Raw genomic sequence first — 19,239 nt, forward strand, 5'->3', positions numbered from 1 at the left:
CGGCGCGACCGCTTCCGCAGCACGCTAGCATTACAAATATCGAGCTGCTAAGTCAGGCTCTCTGAGCTCTTCTTGCTTTTGTTAGTTTGGATTCCTCTGAAAAGCCTCCTTGCAGCAATATGTAAAACAAAAACCTTGATCCGTATGAGGCAGGAAAAATGATGAATATTAAAGACATTTGCAAAGTGCACAAATGCAGAAGAGCTCAAAAGACACAGCTGGAGGCTGAACCTGTGGTACGTGCTCTTGTGTTTCTGAAAGGCCCGTCTCATTGGTTGGCTAAGGAGGGTCCCAGCTCATGATGACGAGTTCAAAACCTGACTAGATTAAATGACAACACAGCTAACATCACGGCACAGTGTAGAGAGACAGGAAATACTAGGAGGAGAGAGAGGGAGAAGCATGCGACAAAAGCGATCGGATTCGAACCGCCGACATTTCGGCTCGCGTTGAACACGTGGATAGCGCTCTGCGGACTGCGCCACTAGGCCCCATCAAGGCGTTTTAAATACGGGCAAGAATGTAGGATACAATGGCCATGTCGCAGGGTGTCAATTTCCACATACATGCATGAGGTTTAAATCCTCAAGGATACTTGTTTGTGACTTGCTTGATTTATAAGGCGTCTGGTCAAGTCAAGGTTAAAATAGCACACTTCAGATTGAATGGGAGTGTCAGGGTATATCTCTTGGTAAAGGAAAAGCAAATAGAAAGACATACAGCTAAACCACTGTGTGTCGTTGCCTCGATGGAAAAACAAAAACGAAAGTTTCAGAAAGCAAGCTTTGCTGTGTTTGAGGTTATCCAGAGGTTTGCAGGGTTCTGCATCTCTCTTGAGGGAGTGTCATCAACGTGATGTCTGCTTCCTGGTCTTGGAAGCCGTGTGATCAGGCCTTAATTAAACGCGGCATAACTCCACTCCAGGCCCTAAGGATTTCAGTCAGTACTTACTTCTAAAAGATCCGAATTTCTCTGACGTCAATCTGCTCAGGACTGCAGGAGTCAACCTCACTGGAGGTGCAGTGAGACCCCAAGTGCAGCTGATGCTGGCCTGAGTCCATAGTAATACTGTAATAAGAAATCACGACAGAAAATAGGGCTTTCTTGAGTGAGAGTGCATCTGATTTTCTCTCCACAATGATGTTGGACAGCTGGAGTTTTGAAGGTGGGAGTGCTGTTGTCCATATTGTCACCGGTTTAATTGTAACTCTGGATGTTATTCTGCCGTGCTCTGTCTCTCAGGTTTGCCCATTAAAAAAATGTTCCATCCAAACCAAAAAAGTTAATATAATACTGATATAATTTAGAATGCTAGATTCAAACACGGAAAAAGAAACTGAGAAACGAGTACTGAAATCCTGGCCTCCTCCTCCAGGCCATTTTGTGTCTGTTGCCTGAATTGCTAATTCCATTGTCGCTTCATTTGTGACAACAATGAAATTGCGTCGGCTAAACATTTTACTGTGATTATTTCTATTTCCTATGAAGTGTCCCCACATCCACGTAAAAAGCAGACCGGCTGTTTGCTTTGTGTTTAAATCATTATTATACAGTAGATGAACTGCTCAGAAGATGGTTTTAAAGGAGTTTGCCATGGTCTCAGGGAAGTTACTTTCAGAAAATGACTGACAAATGCTTTCGTGTCTGAGATTCGTCCCAGATTGCATGCTTACGAGGATGTGCCATTTGCTTTCTCTCCTTTTTGTTTCTTTCGTCATTTCCTGTTTATTTCATATTACCATTGATTTGAGTGGCATTTACCAATAAATACCCAAACTTTTCTGTCTTGTTTATGTAAAAAGCACTCATATGATTTGGAACTGGATCAAGTAGGTTAATGGGTATGTGTACTAGTTTTCTTGTTGATACAGTTGTCTTTACAAGCACATGTTCTGCTCAACTATAGTCCCAAACCTTTAAAAGGGCCTACCGCTCCCTGGTGAACAGGCCATATTTTGCTTCCTGTTTTTGTATCATTTTTGACTTGCATGATGCCTCTTGATGGCAGTACCACTTCCGTCAGACTGTCCATTGATGTTGACTCTATGCAGCACTATAATTACACACAGATCCATTCAAGAGGTTAAATGGGTGTCCTTCCATTGCTGATAGCAGCTGCACTGAGGTTTATTTTTTGGGAGGATTTTAAATAGAGGTCTCTGAACGCTCACGCTATAGAAGACCCGATGCATCATCTGCACACAGTTACTGATTAGCATATCTTCAACAGCTAGGGTATACTATCTTTGCAACACCAGAGTATGTTTTCCTTTAATTATCTTCAGCTGCTTAAACGGTGCATATGTGTATGCGAGTGCCACACAGTACACACAGTTTCTGGTAACTGTTATTTTAAAGGAACCCAAGCCACTTTAGACTAAAGCTCAGTCAAAACTGCGTAGTTTACATTTAGCATTTGAGAAAGTTTGCAGCCAAGGGTTGAATAAACCACTTTACTGAATCCCTTGGATTTAAAAAAAAGGCTGTATATTATAAGTGACAGTCCTTACCAGAAATGGCATGTTTCTGTATGTTGCAATGAAATATGGTGCCAAACACCATTCCCCCTAAAGGTTTTTATCTGTTATACCAGGAAACATGCAGAATTTCACACCCAGAGATCTTCTGGAAAGTCTCTCTCTATTTCCTGCATCCAGAGTAGAGAGAGTGGTGACCCCAGCACGGTCTAATAAGATTTAAGTGTCGCGAGTACATCTGGACGTCGAGTCCTTTTTCGACAGATTCTCGAGAAATGTGGCTTGGGTCCCTTTTAAATGCGCTGACTCTAGTTGTCCATCCTGGCAGCGATTACCCTGCCACCCAGACCCCCCTCCCCTCCCCTCCTCTCCCCACCCGTCTGTGTTGTGTGTGACTCACTTCTTGCCTTCTCTGTTGGCCTGACATGCTCCTCTCCCCCCCCCCCCCCCCCGTTCTTTCGCCATTAGCGAAACTTGGCATGCCCTTGCAGTTTTGTTCACCGGATTTCGTTTCTGTAACTTATTAAGCTACGTGTTCCTTCACCCCTCCCTCTTCTTTATTTTCCTACCATGGCTGCATTTGTCTGAGCAAAGAAAAGATAGCACACCATATCTTTTGGTTCCTTTTTATTGGTTTTAGTTTTTTGTTTATTTTTTTGAATATATATTTTTAGTTCTGTTTGTTCAGTTCCCTTAGTTGTGGGACAGTAAGTAGCACAGTACTAAAAAAAGTCATTGTCTTCTTCCCATTTTGCTCTCCGCTGCGGAGACTATCCTTTTCTCTTTTTTTCTTTTTCTTTTTTCGATATTGCTTACGTGTCACTGATTGAAATGGAAGGTAGGTAACGGTCTGCCTCCGCACGTGCTCATTATGCAAACGAGAATGTGAGAAGCACCCTAGCTTGACTTCAATGTTTCTCTCTCTCTCTCTCTCTTTTTTTTTTTAAAACTTCCGGTGGTTTCTTTTACTGTTCCTTTTAAATTACGCTTACTTTGAGATTTCAATTGCGAATTGATTTCTTTTTCCCTTTCTTTTTATGACTCATACTTAAGTCCAGTACTCTCGTCCAGTCATTTCCCTGTTCACCTTTTCTGTTTGATAGATACTGCATTCCTGTCTGTCTAGCATTACTTTGTTCCTCAGTGAATGGTCAGCCCATCTTATGATTTCGTTATCTTGAGTTCTTGGTAATAGCCGTTCTACCAACTGTCATTGGCATTAGTGGCTGTCTGTTTTCTCATAGCTGTAGCTAAGATTTTTTTTTTTGTGTTGTTTAGAGGGAAAGGGATGGGTGTGGTTGTTGGACATCAAGGGCAGATTTGGACAGTAGGATTCCCCCGGTATTTACCCCCTGATTTTTTCCTGCAGTACCTAACACACAATCGGACCTGGTGAGCGCAAAGCTAATGCATGCAAGAGAATTCATCACGTTTTCCATTTTCCTCTTATGGAAACCACTCATTACCTTTGACCTTTTATTCCCCTTGCAGTAGGCCTGCAATTACAATACAGGTGCACATCCCTCCTATCCACTGCTCCTCTGTTCACACATCCACACTCAGAGCTGATGGATAAGTGCTGCGAGTTAACCCTGTCACATTCTAATAAGTTAATCATCAGTGAATTTTTTGATAAATGTTACTGAATGGTGTTATAATTGTGACCTTTATGGCTTAAGTGAAAAGGATCGTTGCAGACTGGCAAAGAAAAAGAAAAAAAAAATGCTATTTTAACGCTAGGGAATTATTTGAGAACGCAGTGAAACGTTTGACCTTAAAGCGAAACCTAGACTGCCTGGCTGAACGGAGAGGGTCACACTGGAGTGTACAGACACCGAATCAATGAGTCTTTGAAGGTGATGCTTGACCTTTTTGACTTATCTTCACTTATCTCAATCCACTCAGTAACCCCCCCCCCACCCACCGGAAAGCAGTTTGTCTGGCGCACGTCCTTAACCGCTTCTTAACAGACACTGACCCAGCGCAGTCGCAGCAGCAGTGCAGTAAAGGCCGCGTTAAACAGGGCTGTTTTCGCTCGCAACATTGCGCCTGGTGTTTCAACCCAGGGGGATTCATCTGCAAACGTTTCCATGTGTTTTTTTTTTTTGTTTGTTTGTTTGTTTGTTTTTTTGGAAGACTCCTTCCTAACATTTAGCGACAGCACATAACTTGTTTGTGGGTGATTCCATGGGCTTTAAAAGGTAACTCCACCAAAAAACTAAAATGTGATTTTTTTATTTTTCAATCTTGAGAGATTCCTGGGTATTTCATATTGAAAAGCAAGAGCCTGTGATCCCAGTTGTGACATTTCTTCCACAGGAAAGTCACACGTCGTACGTCAGTGTTATACAAGTGTGCCAAATCCTTTCGAAGTGAAGAATAGACATTACATTTTTATCAACAGTTTTCATGGCTATTTCCAGCCCATGTGTGAGCCTTCCAAGTCAATTAACAAAGAATTTATGTAGCGATATTGTGTTAAATATTATTTGAAGCCCCGCTGACATTTTTCATTTTAAAATTTCTCACTGTGAAGATTGGGAGATGGTTGCACCCCGTCTGCCTGTTAGCGAAAGGTTAGCACGTTGAAAAGCAGATATCAATTAAAGATCCACGCAGACCCAAATTAGCACGGTGTGCGATGAATAGACTACATGTATAATACAGTGGAGTATTTTCTCTATGCATTTATGCTTAAAAGAGCTCAGCTCATTTTGTGAAGGTGGTGTCCTACAAATGTCATTTACTGAGAATGGGAACCGTGATGCGATGACTCAAATGATCTCATGTTCTTAGTACAAAAATTAATTGGGAGCTTTTCAATATGAATACCTACTATTGTAAAGGGAAGCAATAAAATATTTTAGAATTATGGTGCAGTTTCCTTGGAGAAACCTGTCAGGGCCTGTTCCCCTCTACTTCTTTAGTGAAAAGGTCAGAAGGTGATGGGAGGGGTTCGTTTTTAAGGTGAGAGAAAACGTTCCTTGGCTCTTGTCTTTTCCCTGCTTTTCTCTGGCGTTCTGCTCCGTTACTGTGTAGCACATCCAGGCTCCGGGGAAACAGCCTCTGATGGCCAGTACCAGAGATCCCAGGCCTCCCATGTGCTCTTCCCTGAGATGCACACACACACACGCGCACACACACACACACTCACACACACACACACACACACACACACACACACACACACACCACACACACACACCTACACACGACCACACACACACAACACACACTCACCACACAACACACACCACTACACACACAACACACCACACACCACCACACACACCGACACACAACACACAACACACACACACATCACACACACACTCACACACACACCCACACACACAAACACACACACACCTACACACACTCACACACACTCACACACACAATCATACACACACACACACACACACACAACACACACACACACACACACACACACACACACCACACACACAACATACACACACACACCACACCACACACACACACACACACTACACACACACACTCACACACCACACACACACACCCCTACACACACACACACACCACACACACACACTCACACACACACACAGCCACACACACCACACCACACACACACACACACACACACCACCACCCACACGCACACAACACACACACACAAACACACACACACACTCACACACACACACACGCACATAACACACACACACCACACACCACTCACACATACACACACACACACACACCACCACGACACACACACCACACACCACACACACACACACAACACACACACAGCACAACAACACACCACACACAACATGCACACACAACACCCACGCGTACACACACACAGACACCACACACAACACAACACAAACACACAACCAGCTACACACACACGCGCACACCCACACACGCACACACACACACACACACGCACACAAGACAAACACCCAGGTGTACACACACGCACACACACAAACACACACACGCGTACACACACATACACACACACACACACACACACACCCACGCGTACACACACACACACACACACATACATACCCACACACACACACCCACCCATTCCACATGAACGCAAGACAAACACACACGCATGTACACACGTACACACGCACACACACATACACACACACATGTACACACACAAACACATATGCATACATACGTACACATGCACACTCACACAAACACAAACATTCAGCCATGCATGCACATGGACACACAAACACTTATTCATTCACAAACACATCTTGTATGAAGTATTATTGTCAACCCTGCTTCAAGTTGTAGATCACAACTGCCAACTCCAGGTATTATAATGAAGAACTTCTGTTTAAATAAAGTACATTCTTCTTCGGTAAGATTGTACTGAACGTCATTTCCCTGCGCCAACTCACCATAAGGGTCTTAACACAAATAATGAAACTGTTTCTATGTGAAACGTTCAGCCGGCTCCCTCCTAACGACTCTGAATCATGAGCCAGAGGTCATTTGTGGAAGAACGGCAGACGCGGTAGAGGTCAGGGACTCCCAGAGGAAGCTGACACCATTCATGTCAATCATGAAAGAGCACATGAGGACCCTCCACCTCGGACCGCCCCCCCCCCCCCCCTCTTTTTGGGGTTACGCGCCATTCCAAAACGATCGAGGTCCTTCCTGGTTTGCGGGAGCCCACGCCGGCCCTTGCCTGCGTCACAGTGGGCGGGGAGTGAGTGGTTTGGATACGTACTCTGGTGTGAGAGTTCCTTGCACATTGTGGTTTTTTTTTTTCTCTCTCTTTTTTTCTAAAAAAATCATACATTGTTCATATATCACTACCAGGGAAGGGTTTTGTGTCTTTTTCTCTTGCATTTTTGTGACTCTAATGATGCACTTATGTTACCCCACTTTTCCCTTTTCTTCATACCTAACCTACTAAAGGAGGGAATACCACTTTATTGGTAAGTGGATGTTAACCAAAAGGGAGTTAAACAAAGATTATCCATTAAAAAAAAAGACATGGGTCGCTGTTCACATCTCCGCAGTTGTCTGCAGGAAAAAAAAAAAATACACAAACGAAATTATTATTGAGTAAAGGCAATTGTTTTGATTGGATTGATACTATATTTGTGAATCTTTATTTTGTTCCTTCCATTTCTGTGATGTTCCGTCAAGTTGTTTCTTAATTTCTTTATGATTTGGTTTCATTTTTTGTTTTTTTGAATCATTACCTAAACGAAAAGTCCTCCGTTTTATTTTTTTTTACTATTTTGTACAGATTCTCTCTGTATTTGTTACATTGCTTTCTGCTCTCTTATCTTCAATTAAACTTCATTTTGTTTCCTAATTTACATTTTCTCCTTCCTCTTTCTTACTATTTTTTTTTTTCCTTTCGGGTTTATGATTTCTTTGACTCATTATAATTTTGCATGTCAAGTATTGCATGTGCTGCACCATAGAGGACTGTCTTTGAGCCTTACCGACAAACTCTAGATCTTGTTTTTCTTTAGATATCACGTTCTCCTTTCCTTTTCTTTTTTTGGCAAATACACCCTTGCACACACGCGCTGTGGCCAGAACACTCTAACACAATTTTTACTTTTTTTTTCTTTTTTTGTTGTTTTTTTTTTTTTTGTTTTTTTTTTTTTTTTTTTCCTTTTCCCTCCAGGCGATGAGGTCATCCGCGGGCTTGGCGGGAGCTCGGGCGTCGCTCTCCCCCCACCCGAAAGGGGCCAAGGCCCAGGATGCCAGCGGCACCAGCCCGGGGGTCCCTCCGGGGGTCGCCGCGTCCGGGGACGACCATCGCCAGGGCGCGAAGCGGTCCCCCTCGCCGGCCCCCGTCAAGCGCAGGAGCCGCCAGAGGGCGCCGGGGAGGAGCTCCCATTCCCCCGCCCGCAGCAGTGACTCCGCCCACTCTCAGCACGACCTCCCGGTGAACAAGAGGAACAAGAGCTCGCAGCAGAAGAAGTGAGCAGCGGCCTCCTGCCAACAGCCCCCGCCTCCCACGTGCTTCCCATGGGCTCCTCAGCACTGTAGATGCCTCTCCCTGCCTGTAGGGGGCATTGCTAAGCTGAAGGATTGGACAGTTCTGTTGACGACTCCAAATTATTTTGTACTGTGGTTTTCAGTAAGACCTTTACGCAAGAGAACCCTTGTTTTGTATGGGAGGCTTTTACCCAGCGTTTTTGTTGTTTAAATTCAGAAAAAGATCCCATTAAGCTAAATTATTTGTTGTTTTGGCAAACCACTGAATGTGACTTTCAATAGATGATCGATTGATCAAGTTTATTTGATACCGGATATCTCTTAAGGTTTTCGTCCCGTAATGACCTCTGACCTTTGTCCCCTTCCCAGGACACGAGGAGCCCGCTCCTCCAAGCGGCGCCATCGCAACCGGACGCAGGCGCGTCACCGGAGCTCGTCGGCGTCCCCGACGCGGCGCGGGCGCCGAGCGTCCGGCCGGAAGAAGAGCTCCTCCCACAGCCTCCGCCAGCGCAGCAGCTCCTGGAGCAGCGCGCCCTCCGGCTCCCGCTCACGCTCGCGGGAGCACGGCAGCAAGGCCAAGTCCCCCCACGCCCGCCAGAACCAATCCAGGTACGGCCCCTCCCCCCCACGCCCGCCAGAACCAATCCAGGTACGGCCCCACTCCCGCCAGAACCAATCCAGGTACAGCCCCTCCCCCCCACTCCCGCCAGAACCAATCCAGGTACGGCCCCTCACTCCCGCCAGAACCAATCCAGGTACGGCCCCTCCCCCCTCACTCCCGCCAGAACCAATCCAGGTACGGCCCCTCCCCCTACACTCCCGCCAGAACCAATCCAGGTACGGCCCCTCCCCCCCCACTCCCGCCAGGACCAATCCAGGTACGGCCCCTCTCCCCCACTCCGCCAGAACCAATCCAGGTACGGCCCCTCCCCCCCCACTCCCGCCAGAACCAATACAGGTACGGCCCCTCCCCCCTCACTCCCGCCAGAACCAATCCAGGTACGGCCCCACCCCCCCCACTCCCGCCAGAACCAATCCAGGTACGGCCCCTCCCCCCTGCACTCCCGCCAGAACCAATCCAGGTACGCCCCCCCCCCCCCCCCCCACTCCCGCCAGAACCAATCCAGGTACAGCCCTCCCCCCTCACTCCCGCCAGAACCAATCCAGGTACGCCCCCCCCCCCCCCACTCCCGCCAGAACCAATCCAGGTACGGCCCTTCCCCCCTCACTCTCAATAGAACCACTCCAGGTACGGCCCCTCCCGCTACACTCCCGCCACAACCAATCCAGGTACAGCCCCTCCTGCCAGAACCAATCCAGGTATGGCCCCTCCCCCTACAATCCTGCCAGAACCAATCCAGGTATGGCCCCTCCCCCTACAATCCTGCCAGAACCAATCCAGGTATGGCCCCTCTCCCCACTCCCGCCAGAACCACTCTAGGTACAGCCCCTTCCCCCACTCCCGCCAGAACCACTCCAGGTACAGCCCCAAATTCCCTGCAGCCACCCCCCCTCGTGCCAGTCCACTGTCCTCCCTGTGTCTTCTACAAGTGTCCTTCAAAATATACATGATTAAATAAAAATGTTTTGTTATGGTTTTCAGCAGCCTGAACTAGATACGTAGGAAGACAAAATGGATGAGATACACTCAACAGTTAAACTAAGGTATTACTGAGGTTAATGTCAGAGAATTCACCAGACATTCAGTTCTGGGGATGATTTTTTAATTACAGCAATCGATCCCAACCTTTCCCTGTAGCAAGGTGCAAGGTCAGGGTTAACTTGGGCCTGGAGCACAGAACTTGCATGCCTGAAAGAAGCCTTCAAACACAGTCCACAAGGCAGCCAACCAGCACGCCACACATGAATTGCCACATCACCTTCTGTAATGGGATCTATTTTCTGTTTCCTGCTGGTTCTGCTTAAAATAAAAAATACACAAGGAGGCCAGACTGTCTGCTCTCCTTTGAAAAAAAAAACAGAACAAAAAACAGCACAGCCCTTCGACGGCTTTCCACAGCATGCATCTCCATTTTAAATACCTGCTGTTTTTGGTCTCCTATGCAAACTATGCGAGTTTGTTCTCCCTTCCCTCATAACGAACATGGACTTTTCCCACCTTGTATTCTTTTCAGAGCTGCTAAGGCATGACTCTTTTTCTAATTTTGATTATTTCACGTTTTTGTTGTCAGTGGAATCTTTTTCAAAATGAATTTTTTTTTTTGCATCAGTGATAATTTGGAGCTTAGTAAATAATTGTATACTGTTTCCAGTTTCATAACCCATTCAGTTGACCAGCCAGCCCCTAACTCTGAGGTTCAAATCTGTGAGATTATAGTAGTATAATTCAAGTTGAACTTCACCCATCAGCGAACTGCTGGTGGTAACATGGCCAAATAGTTTTTGGTTCAGAGTCTTTCAAAGCAAAGCATTTGTTGGCATCTTCTGGGAAAAAAATGAGTTTGACAAACACAAACAAGCTTATTCAGTTTCGCCCGAGCATCTGCCCGTCTCTTGGCAGCGCACCATCAATCCAGAACTTGTTTGTCGTCTCAGATGTAGACGGCTCTTTTTCCAAGACTTATCATGCTCAGGCACTCTGCAACACATGCCTGCTTCCTGCGTTGTTTGAATTACCACTCTCGGCAATTGTCAATGTGGCTTTGTTTAGACTGGTTAATTTGAAGTGATTTTTTCCACACATTCGTTATGTATCTGATCTTTTCTCTTGAAGTCCGAACAGTAGATAATCGAAAGGAATCAGGAGTTTTCAATTCAGACTTGTACCACTGTCGTATGTGGTATTCGATACTTGGTCGTGTGACTTGTGTCTAACCGGTCGAATATTATTTTTTGTCCTCTTAAAAGCTTTTCTCATCTCACCCTATGCAACTCGGGGTTGAATTACATGATCATTTTATGACAGAACTAAAAGCTATTAAGCGTAGCTTGTGTAAACCCACTACTCTAATCTAGCCACCGGCCACAGCATTGTGTGGACAGTTGCTCAAATAGATTGGATTTGCTTTTCAAATGAGTATTTAGAGCGTTAAGGCCTGCTGTCTAAACAAAGCTTAAGACTCTTCTGGCTTAGTGATTCCCGAACTCGCTGACTGCAATACACGAGGGTTCGTCGGTAGGACGTTATAGAGGAGCGTGAAACAGCAGCCACACGTACAAGATGTTACGCAGTGTAAAAGTGCTACTTCCAACAACTGTCACTTGATTAACACTGGTTTCAGGAAGAACAGTTCAAGGAATGTGAATAAACATGTGTTCGTTTGCACCATTAGAGAAAGATTCCGGAAAACGTTTTTGCCTGGAGCTCTGTTTGCGAGCGACGCGGATAACGGCGGCGTTACGCGCTGCTGGAAATAGCTAGCGTGCTCGTTCGCAGCGAATCCCTCTTTATGCTCCGTCTATGCACGGCGCTGCGCTGCGGCACGCTGAAAGGTGCGAGGTGGTTGCCTTGGTAACAGAGGAGCACGGCGGCAGGGTGCTGGCTTACAGTACGATTAGGCTGGCGAGGGCGGGGGGGGGTGTGGGGGGGGGGGTGTTGCGGGGGGCGGGGGAGGGCGTGTGTGTGATGGTGTCAGGGGTGCCAGGCCGTACGGTCAGGGGTTGCCAGCTTCACTCCCGCCCGTTTGTGCCGGTCTACAGGGAGAAAGACAGCGCCCACCACACGGACTCGGAGAGCCGAGCCCGGAGGCGCTCGCGGAGTTACTCCCCCATCCGGAAGAGGAGGCGCGACTCCCCCAGCTTCATGGAGGCGCGGAGGATCACAAGGTAAGAGGGAGCCGGAACCCAGGGTGACCCACCCGCCCCCTATTCCTCATTGCAGTGAGGTTCTTTAAAGTTGCGGTGAACAGTGCTGTGAAAATGTTTATTTCACAACATTTTGAAACATTTTTCTGCGTTTGTTTCTTTTTACCACCTTCCAACCACAGTCTGGCAAAATAGGTATCACACATCCACTGGAAAAACGTGTGAGTGTGAGCTCGAACCGCAGTGGGTCCTGGGTCGCATTTCAAAAGAAAACGTGGCCTTTCTGAATAGGACTTGCTTATTGGCCTTCCGCTGAGCCAATCAGAATTAATGGCTCTCCTGGATGTGTGTGCCTTTTATCCCTTCAGTGTATCCTCGAGTAACCTGACCTATATGTGCGCTACAGGCTTCCAATTTCAGCTGCATCTCTGAGACGCTGCGATCGGGAACAAGAGAACATCAAATGCTGCTGTTCTCTCTACATGAATATTTTATGAAATCAAATTGACAGCACGGCAGAATTTCGTTGCACTTTGAAAAGAATACGCAAACGCTCACAAGTAGTTGGTCTTATATGTAAGATGGATTTACTCCCTTGGTTTCTTGAACATCGTGAACGACTTTGTCTGTACTCTCTCGACTGCTGCTGTTTGTTTTTGGTTTTGTTTTACGGTTCAAGACGATAATTGGTAATCCGCTTCAGAGAGCCATGATAGAGCTGTTTTGTCAGTCTGACAGGTGAAGACATTGTACATTTACTCAGAATGCATCTTTATCCAGAGCAACTCTCCAAATTACAGCTCATTACAGCCCATGCTGGAAAGAAAGTAATAAATGAACCGCCAACACAGAAGAAATAAGATCTTAATTTGTCAGTTTTGTAATTCTACGTTGACATTTAGTAGCAACAGCCAGTATTGAGGCTGTATTTTAACAACCAACATTTATCAGCTCCTTGATTGAGGAGCAGAGAAAATCGCAGAACAAATCTCAAGACGATTTGATTCGGTGTTTGATTATGACATCACAAAGACATCATCCTACATTAGGTTACATGGCCTACGTTCTCAAAAGGCCTCATATTGATATATTGGATGCAACTCAAACGGCCTCATATTGATATATTGTGTGCATCTCATATTGATATATTGAGTGCACCTCATATTGATATATTGAGTGCACCTCGAATGGCCTCATATTGATAAACTGAGTGCATCTCAAATGGCCTTATATTGATATATTGAGTGCACCTTGTTGGCTTTTTTTCCTGTGGAAAAATTAAACCCTTAAACCCATTTTACATTATCCAGTTGAGAAATTCTTAATATGGTGCTTCTGCTTTGCATTAGTAATCCCTTGATATTTTACAATTTGACTGCCTCCATTTTGTGAACTTTTTTTTGCAATGTCACCTTCCTGCTGTCGCGTAGCTGTAACGAACAGAGGAAGCTTCCCTGTAATACTCATGCGATGCTTCTGATTCTGGGCTCGGTACAGAGAGCCTCTCCTCCCAGCCACTGTATTACAGAGTAACACTGACATCTACGGGAGAGTCTGTCAGCTTCCTCTTGCAGCCCAGCCTCTTCTGCAGTTCCCTTTTCCTCCGTTTCTCTAAGGAGCGGATGCTCCTGTGAGGTTTAAGCAGCCCTGTGCAGCCCCCTTCCCTTTGTCTATCACACGGAGGTTCATTATGACACAACCAGCAGCACGTGCGATATAAGAGATACCTTAGAGCTACTGTACGTGCCTGTTATACCACAGATTTCTGCTTTGAATCTAGTGCCCCTGGTTAAAAATCTCTAAATGGATCTGATGTATTTTAATTTCTGGATAGGTCAAGTCACATTTGCATATTCTGTGCTCTACTTGTTTTTAGATCAGACCAGTCGAAACACTTTTTTTTTTTTTTTGAACTAAAGAACTACTCTGAAAATATAGAAAATTGTATTTATTCGGTACAAAATCATGTTGGATATCTTTCCATAAAATTCCAGGTGAGTAAAATGTCAGGTTGCATTTTTCTTTTCGTTTTTTTTTTTAAACTTGACGATTTCTCCCACTCCTGCATTAAGGTGCCCCGAAGACTACAGAGAAAGGAATTCTACTGAGCTGCAGGCAAGGTTACCGTGGTAACAGTTGCCGTGCAGCAGGACTCCTCTAGCTCTCTCTTCCTCCTCCTGAACCTGCTACGGCAAGCGGCTAACGTACAGACCCCGTCTCCCGAGTACTGCCGACTCCTGCGTCCTCTCCCGTTCTGAAATCCGCCAGAACACGACTCACCTCACGTGTAGATTTACTGTTGCAGATGGCTACTAATACAGCGTAAAATGAAGACTTTGATGCGAGTACTGTCAAGGCTGATAGCAGTCTGTCCTGCGCAAGCGTTTCGCGGTTGCGTGCTTTCCTTTGTTTTACGCGCATCACTTTATTTATTTATCAGTGCAACGAGTGATGTGCGTTCACCAACGGCGGTTGGAAAAAATTGAACCTATTTGAGTTATTAAACATTAGCTCTGAGGAAAGCGTAGATTAGACTGCAGTGACTAAATGTACATCAGTGTTGGTCTTTTATGAGTCATTTAAACAGTGTGACCACATTATCACAGGATTCATCTATGTAGCCTTTTATGCAATTTTGGCACAGAATGACTTGACTTGACCTCACTGATCATCCAAAAATTGATGAAAATCTATAGATGTTGGATTCAGTCAGGAGGCGATTTATGTGAGGGACGGTGCTACTGTGTTTGCAGTTATATTCTGACAACAGTGCCTTGATAGTGCTTGAGTCAAGTTCATAATGTCTACATCCACATGGATTTCTGGGCGGACTCTTGCGGTTGCTAACTCCTCAGATTTCTGTCTTCACTGGCTAACTGGCTAACCGCTCTCTACTCACCACCTGCAGGCCGCGGGTAAATCAAGGGGACTCTCTGGGAGGAGGGCGCGATCGAACCTGCGGTTGCTAGCTGAGCCGTCTGCTTTTTTAACCTCCTTAATCTGCAGAGCGGGTGTGAATGCACGCTAACACACACACAGCCGCTCTCCTCTTAACTTTACAGCAGCGACTAATCACTACGCCACCGAAGGCCTCAGATTCCCTGCATTGACAGCTGCGTCATATCAGTGCAGCGTGACGTGGGACACGAGCCCGGATTGAACCACCGTTTGTCCTCAACGTTCACTTCAAATGAAGGCGAACGCTAGTTGTTTTTGTCTTTACAAGCGGAGTTAGGAAAATTCATCAGTCATTAATACTGACCTGCCAAACTGTGTTTCTAAGGTAAAAATAAAGGCTCATGCTTTCATTTGTTTTTGAAGAAGAAGTTAAGGACATATGGCGAATGAATCCGGGCTACAAACTTTGTATTGGGAGGGTAATTTTGGAATTTGGCTGAACTGACATGGGACAGGGATATACTGTTCATATATTTTTTTTTTTTTTAAAACAAAGATAAGCTGTGACAGAAATGTTCACAGAAATGTTCCCAGCTGTCAATGGCAGCGGTCCGGTACGGTAGCCGTGCGCTTAGCCTCCGGTGGGCGGGGCCTTGACGTCTCCTCCCTCTCTCCTCAGCGCCCGTAAGAGGCCCATCCCCTACTACCGGCCCAGCCCCTCCTCCTCCAGCTCCCTCAGCAGCCAGTCGGCCTCCAGCCGCAGCCGCAGCTACGACAGCTACAGCAGCTACAGCCGCAGTCCCAGCCGCAGCCGCAGCCGGAGCGCCAGCAGGAGCGTCAGCCGGAGCAGGAGCGTCAGCCGGAGCGTCAGCAGGAGCCGGTCCCGGAGCGCCAGCCGGAACGACAGCTACTACAGCCGCAGCAGCTCGGAGAGCCCGGGCTTCTGAACGGCCCCCGCTCCGCCCCTGCCCCTGCCCCGCCCCCTGCCCCACCCACTGTCAGCCTTTTCCTCGCCACCCCCCCTCTCTGGGCCCCAGATCACATTTCCCCGAAATCCTGAGTTCGTTCTCGAACGTTCCCTCCTTCAGCCCTCTTAGAACGGCTCCATTGGTCAGCCGAGCCAGAGGTTGAATAACAAAACCGCCATCTCACTAAAATACATTTGCTAACACATTTGAGTTGATCCTTAGATCCTTTGATAACCATACTGCACACAGTGCAAGTTTACCCCTGTTTTAGTCATCCATCCACACACTGGTGATTTTAACAGGCATGGCAGCTGCAGCCGAGGCCTACAATCACATTGGCCAGCTGCCCAGTGGCTGCATTGTTCAGGTTCCTTTGTCTCCATGGAACCGTGTAAACAAAGCCAGAGGATTCAGTGGGACACTGTTCAGGGAGGGAACCCCAACAATGGCCCAGACGCACCCAAAGCAAACCGATATCAACAGGAAGCCCGGAGGTGTCAAAACAGCCAGCAGGGTTCTCTGCAGACACCACTGAAAATCGATTGCCACCACGCCGTTCTCCTGTTCTGTAATCGAGAAAACAGCGATGCAATTTGAGAATCACTGAAACACACTTATGTTTTATCTTATCAAAAATGAGCCAGGATCACAAAGGGGGGAAAAGATTTTTGAAAATTGAAAACAAATTCAAGATGTTCTACGTACAGTGTGGGTGATATCACGAAAGACTTCTGACTCCTAATTCAGAGATCCTTTGAGGTACTTGGTGAACAAATTTTTAAAAAAGCACTTTTGCAGATTTTTCTCCACAGAGGAAAGAGAACAAACACACACACACAGACACACACTCACGCTCACACTGAAGTACGAATCAAAGATCGGGATTCTTCCCTAGCAAGTTTTTTGAGGACAAAGAAAGAGGTTCAGCAAAAAAAAAAAAAAAGATGGTTCGATGTTTTTTTTTCTTTCATTTTTTCTTTCGAATGACTGAAATTTTTCAAAATCAGAGATCAAGCAAAAGGATAAAAAAGAAGAGAAACGGAGTTCGTATCGGCAAAACTGAGCCGTCAAACGTATTTTTTTCTCCTTCCCAGTGGTGTACATTGTACGTCAGGATGTGGTGTGTAAGATCTCTGCGGCTAGTCCCGGCTGTAAACTATGCACTGTATCATATGTACCGTGTTATTTAAGAGACTGGGCCTGCGTGTCACACCCTGGAGAAGGTTCGTTCTTTATGCCGAGAATCCTGGACCCATCTGCCACCCCTGGTGCCCGGGAAGACTCTGCATCCCTGTCTGTCCACCTTTATACCGGACTTCTGATCTACGCCCTCTGTCCGAGGCACGCAAAAAACAAAAAACAAAAAAAAAAGATGTGCAATGTGTTTTATTTATTTCGGCACCAAACTATTTCTGGGACTATTTATTATGTGTGACTCTGGCAAACGGACTGTGTCCCTGAAATTAGTGCAGTGTATACTACATAATGCAGGCCACTTCTGTGGGTCCACATGCTAAGCGTTTATTTATTTATTTATTTATTTATTTATTTGTTTATTTATTTATTTATTTATTTATTTATGTGTCCAACTATTTATATTTCATTATGCGAAATTTATGGAAGCAGTTCCTGATTTCATACCGCAAACATAAACGACTGACTATATCTCCAGTTTGAATTTTCAATGAAGCTAAATCCTAAGCCTTTTAATTGTAACGTGACCATCGCCATTTGACGTGGTAATCAGTTAATTGCGAGACGAAGAAAAAAATAAATGTAAACGAACGGGCTGATTATCGATTTGAACCGGAAGGCGATCGATGATGCGTCCCCGTAACGATTCCTGTTCTCCAGCAGGGTTAGCCAGTGGAACAAAGAAGGTGTGCAAGGCACTGTAATATTCAAGAGCGAGGCCCTGTGTTTAATGGATCGCGTTAGCGCAGCGATTAAGACCAAACACTTCACTTCGTCAAGAGTCTCCCAGTAACTGGCTTTTTTGTCAGCTTGTTTTTTGTTTTTTTAAACTATGTGCAGGCGATGTACGCGTGACCCGTTTACACATTCTTTGTCTCTGCGGAAGACGTTTTACTGTACAGATACGAAAGCTGGTGGTGCAATCAGGGAACCTTCTGTCTTCCTGCTCATTTCTCTGTTGCCCACGCAGTGTTACATTCAAAATGTAACCCAAGTTATACCTAGTAAACAAAATGTCGAGTAATACAAGTTGCAGCATTCATCCTTTGGATTGTATAAAAGTCAGTAGTTGTAGTGTACTAGTTATTATACAGAACAATAAAGTATATACCAATGGAAAATTAGCTGCCGGTTTTATCATTTAAAAGCATTCGTATTTATCCGACTGGGGAGGCCCACTCACAACTAACTTCTCCTTTACATTGATGTCCCAGGTGAATGAGTCTGGTTGGAAATGCAGGGTTGCCAATCATGGCCTGGGTGGCCACATTATGAAAGACATTTGGGGATTTGATCCAGACGTTCCAGCTCTTTCTAGAAGCTCAATCAGTAAGAGTTATGATGCCCAGATTCATTCAGGACATTCAGTACCTCTGTTTGGTATCTTATCTGACTGTTCTGGGGCATGGGCTTGGGTCCAGAGAGAAAGCTCAATTTTACAGGGAAGGGAGGAAGGGTGGGGACTGAACAAACCACCACCAATGTATAGCGTGGCTCAAAGATGCAAGGAAGCCATTTTGTGCAAGAGCACTTGCCGTGCATTCAGGTGTTTGGTGCAGAAGGACAGATCAGTAAGATAGTTACACTGGGGTGAGATTTCATGGCAATGACTAGGAGTCATTTTGAAAATTTGGCCAGAACCCCACTGCTTGCGATAATTGCTGTTAAAAGTGTTTAACAATGCACCCAGAAGACAATATATACACAAATACATCATAAAAATATATGCATAATGCCAGTAAAATACCACACTATAGATATTGCTTAATGTGAGGGTTTAACCTAAAATTAATTTTCTGTAATGTTCAGATGAAGCCATTGATTTGAGAGCTTATGAAAATGTATACAAAACGCAATATAATTTGTTTTTTAAATAATTTATTAGAAAACCTTAGGTGAGGTAATTGATATGCACTTAATATTAGTGATGAATATGTCTCTTG

The 19,239-nt window shown here is 45.6% G+C and overlaps 1 protein-coding gene across 5 annotated transcripts in view; it reads left to right on the forward strand.

Moving 5' to 3' along the window:
• Positions 1-18,417, forward strand: part of srrm3 (serine/arginine repetitive matrix 3) — a 109,819-nt gene extending 91,402 nt beyond the window's left edge. For 3 of the 5 annotated variants that reach the window (XM_064352199.1, XM_064352200.1, XM_064352201.1), the window contains exons 11-14: positions 8,155-8,453; positions 8,841-9,080; positions 12,132-12,257; positions 15,814-18,417. In XM_064352199.1, coding sequence (XP_064208269.1) covers positions 8,155-8,453; positions 8,841-9,080; positions 12,132-12,257; positions 15,814-16,081 — 933 coding nt within the window. In that variant the 3' untranslated portion in view covers positions 16,082-18,417. Of the gene's footprint in view, positions 1-8,154; positions 8,454-8,840; positions 9,081-12,131; positions 12,258-14,308; positions 14,461-15,813 lie in introns of all 5 variants that reach the window. The other 2 variants (XR_010332542.1, XR_010332543.1) reach the window with 2 other exon arrangements.
• Positions 18,418-19,239: the final 822 nt, after the last annotated feature.

Source organism: Anguilla rostrata, chromosome 9 (genome assembly GCF_018555375.3).
Source record: "Anguilla rostrata isolate EN2019 chromosome 9, ASM1855537v3, whole genome shotgun sequence".
Classification (NCBI taxonomy): domain Eukaryota; kingdom Metazoa; phylum Chordata; class Actinopteri; order Anguilliformes; family Anguillidae; genus Anguilla; species Anguilla rostrata.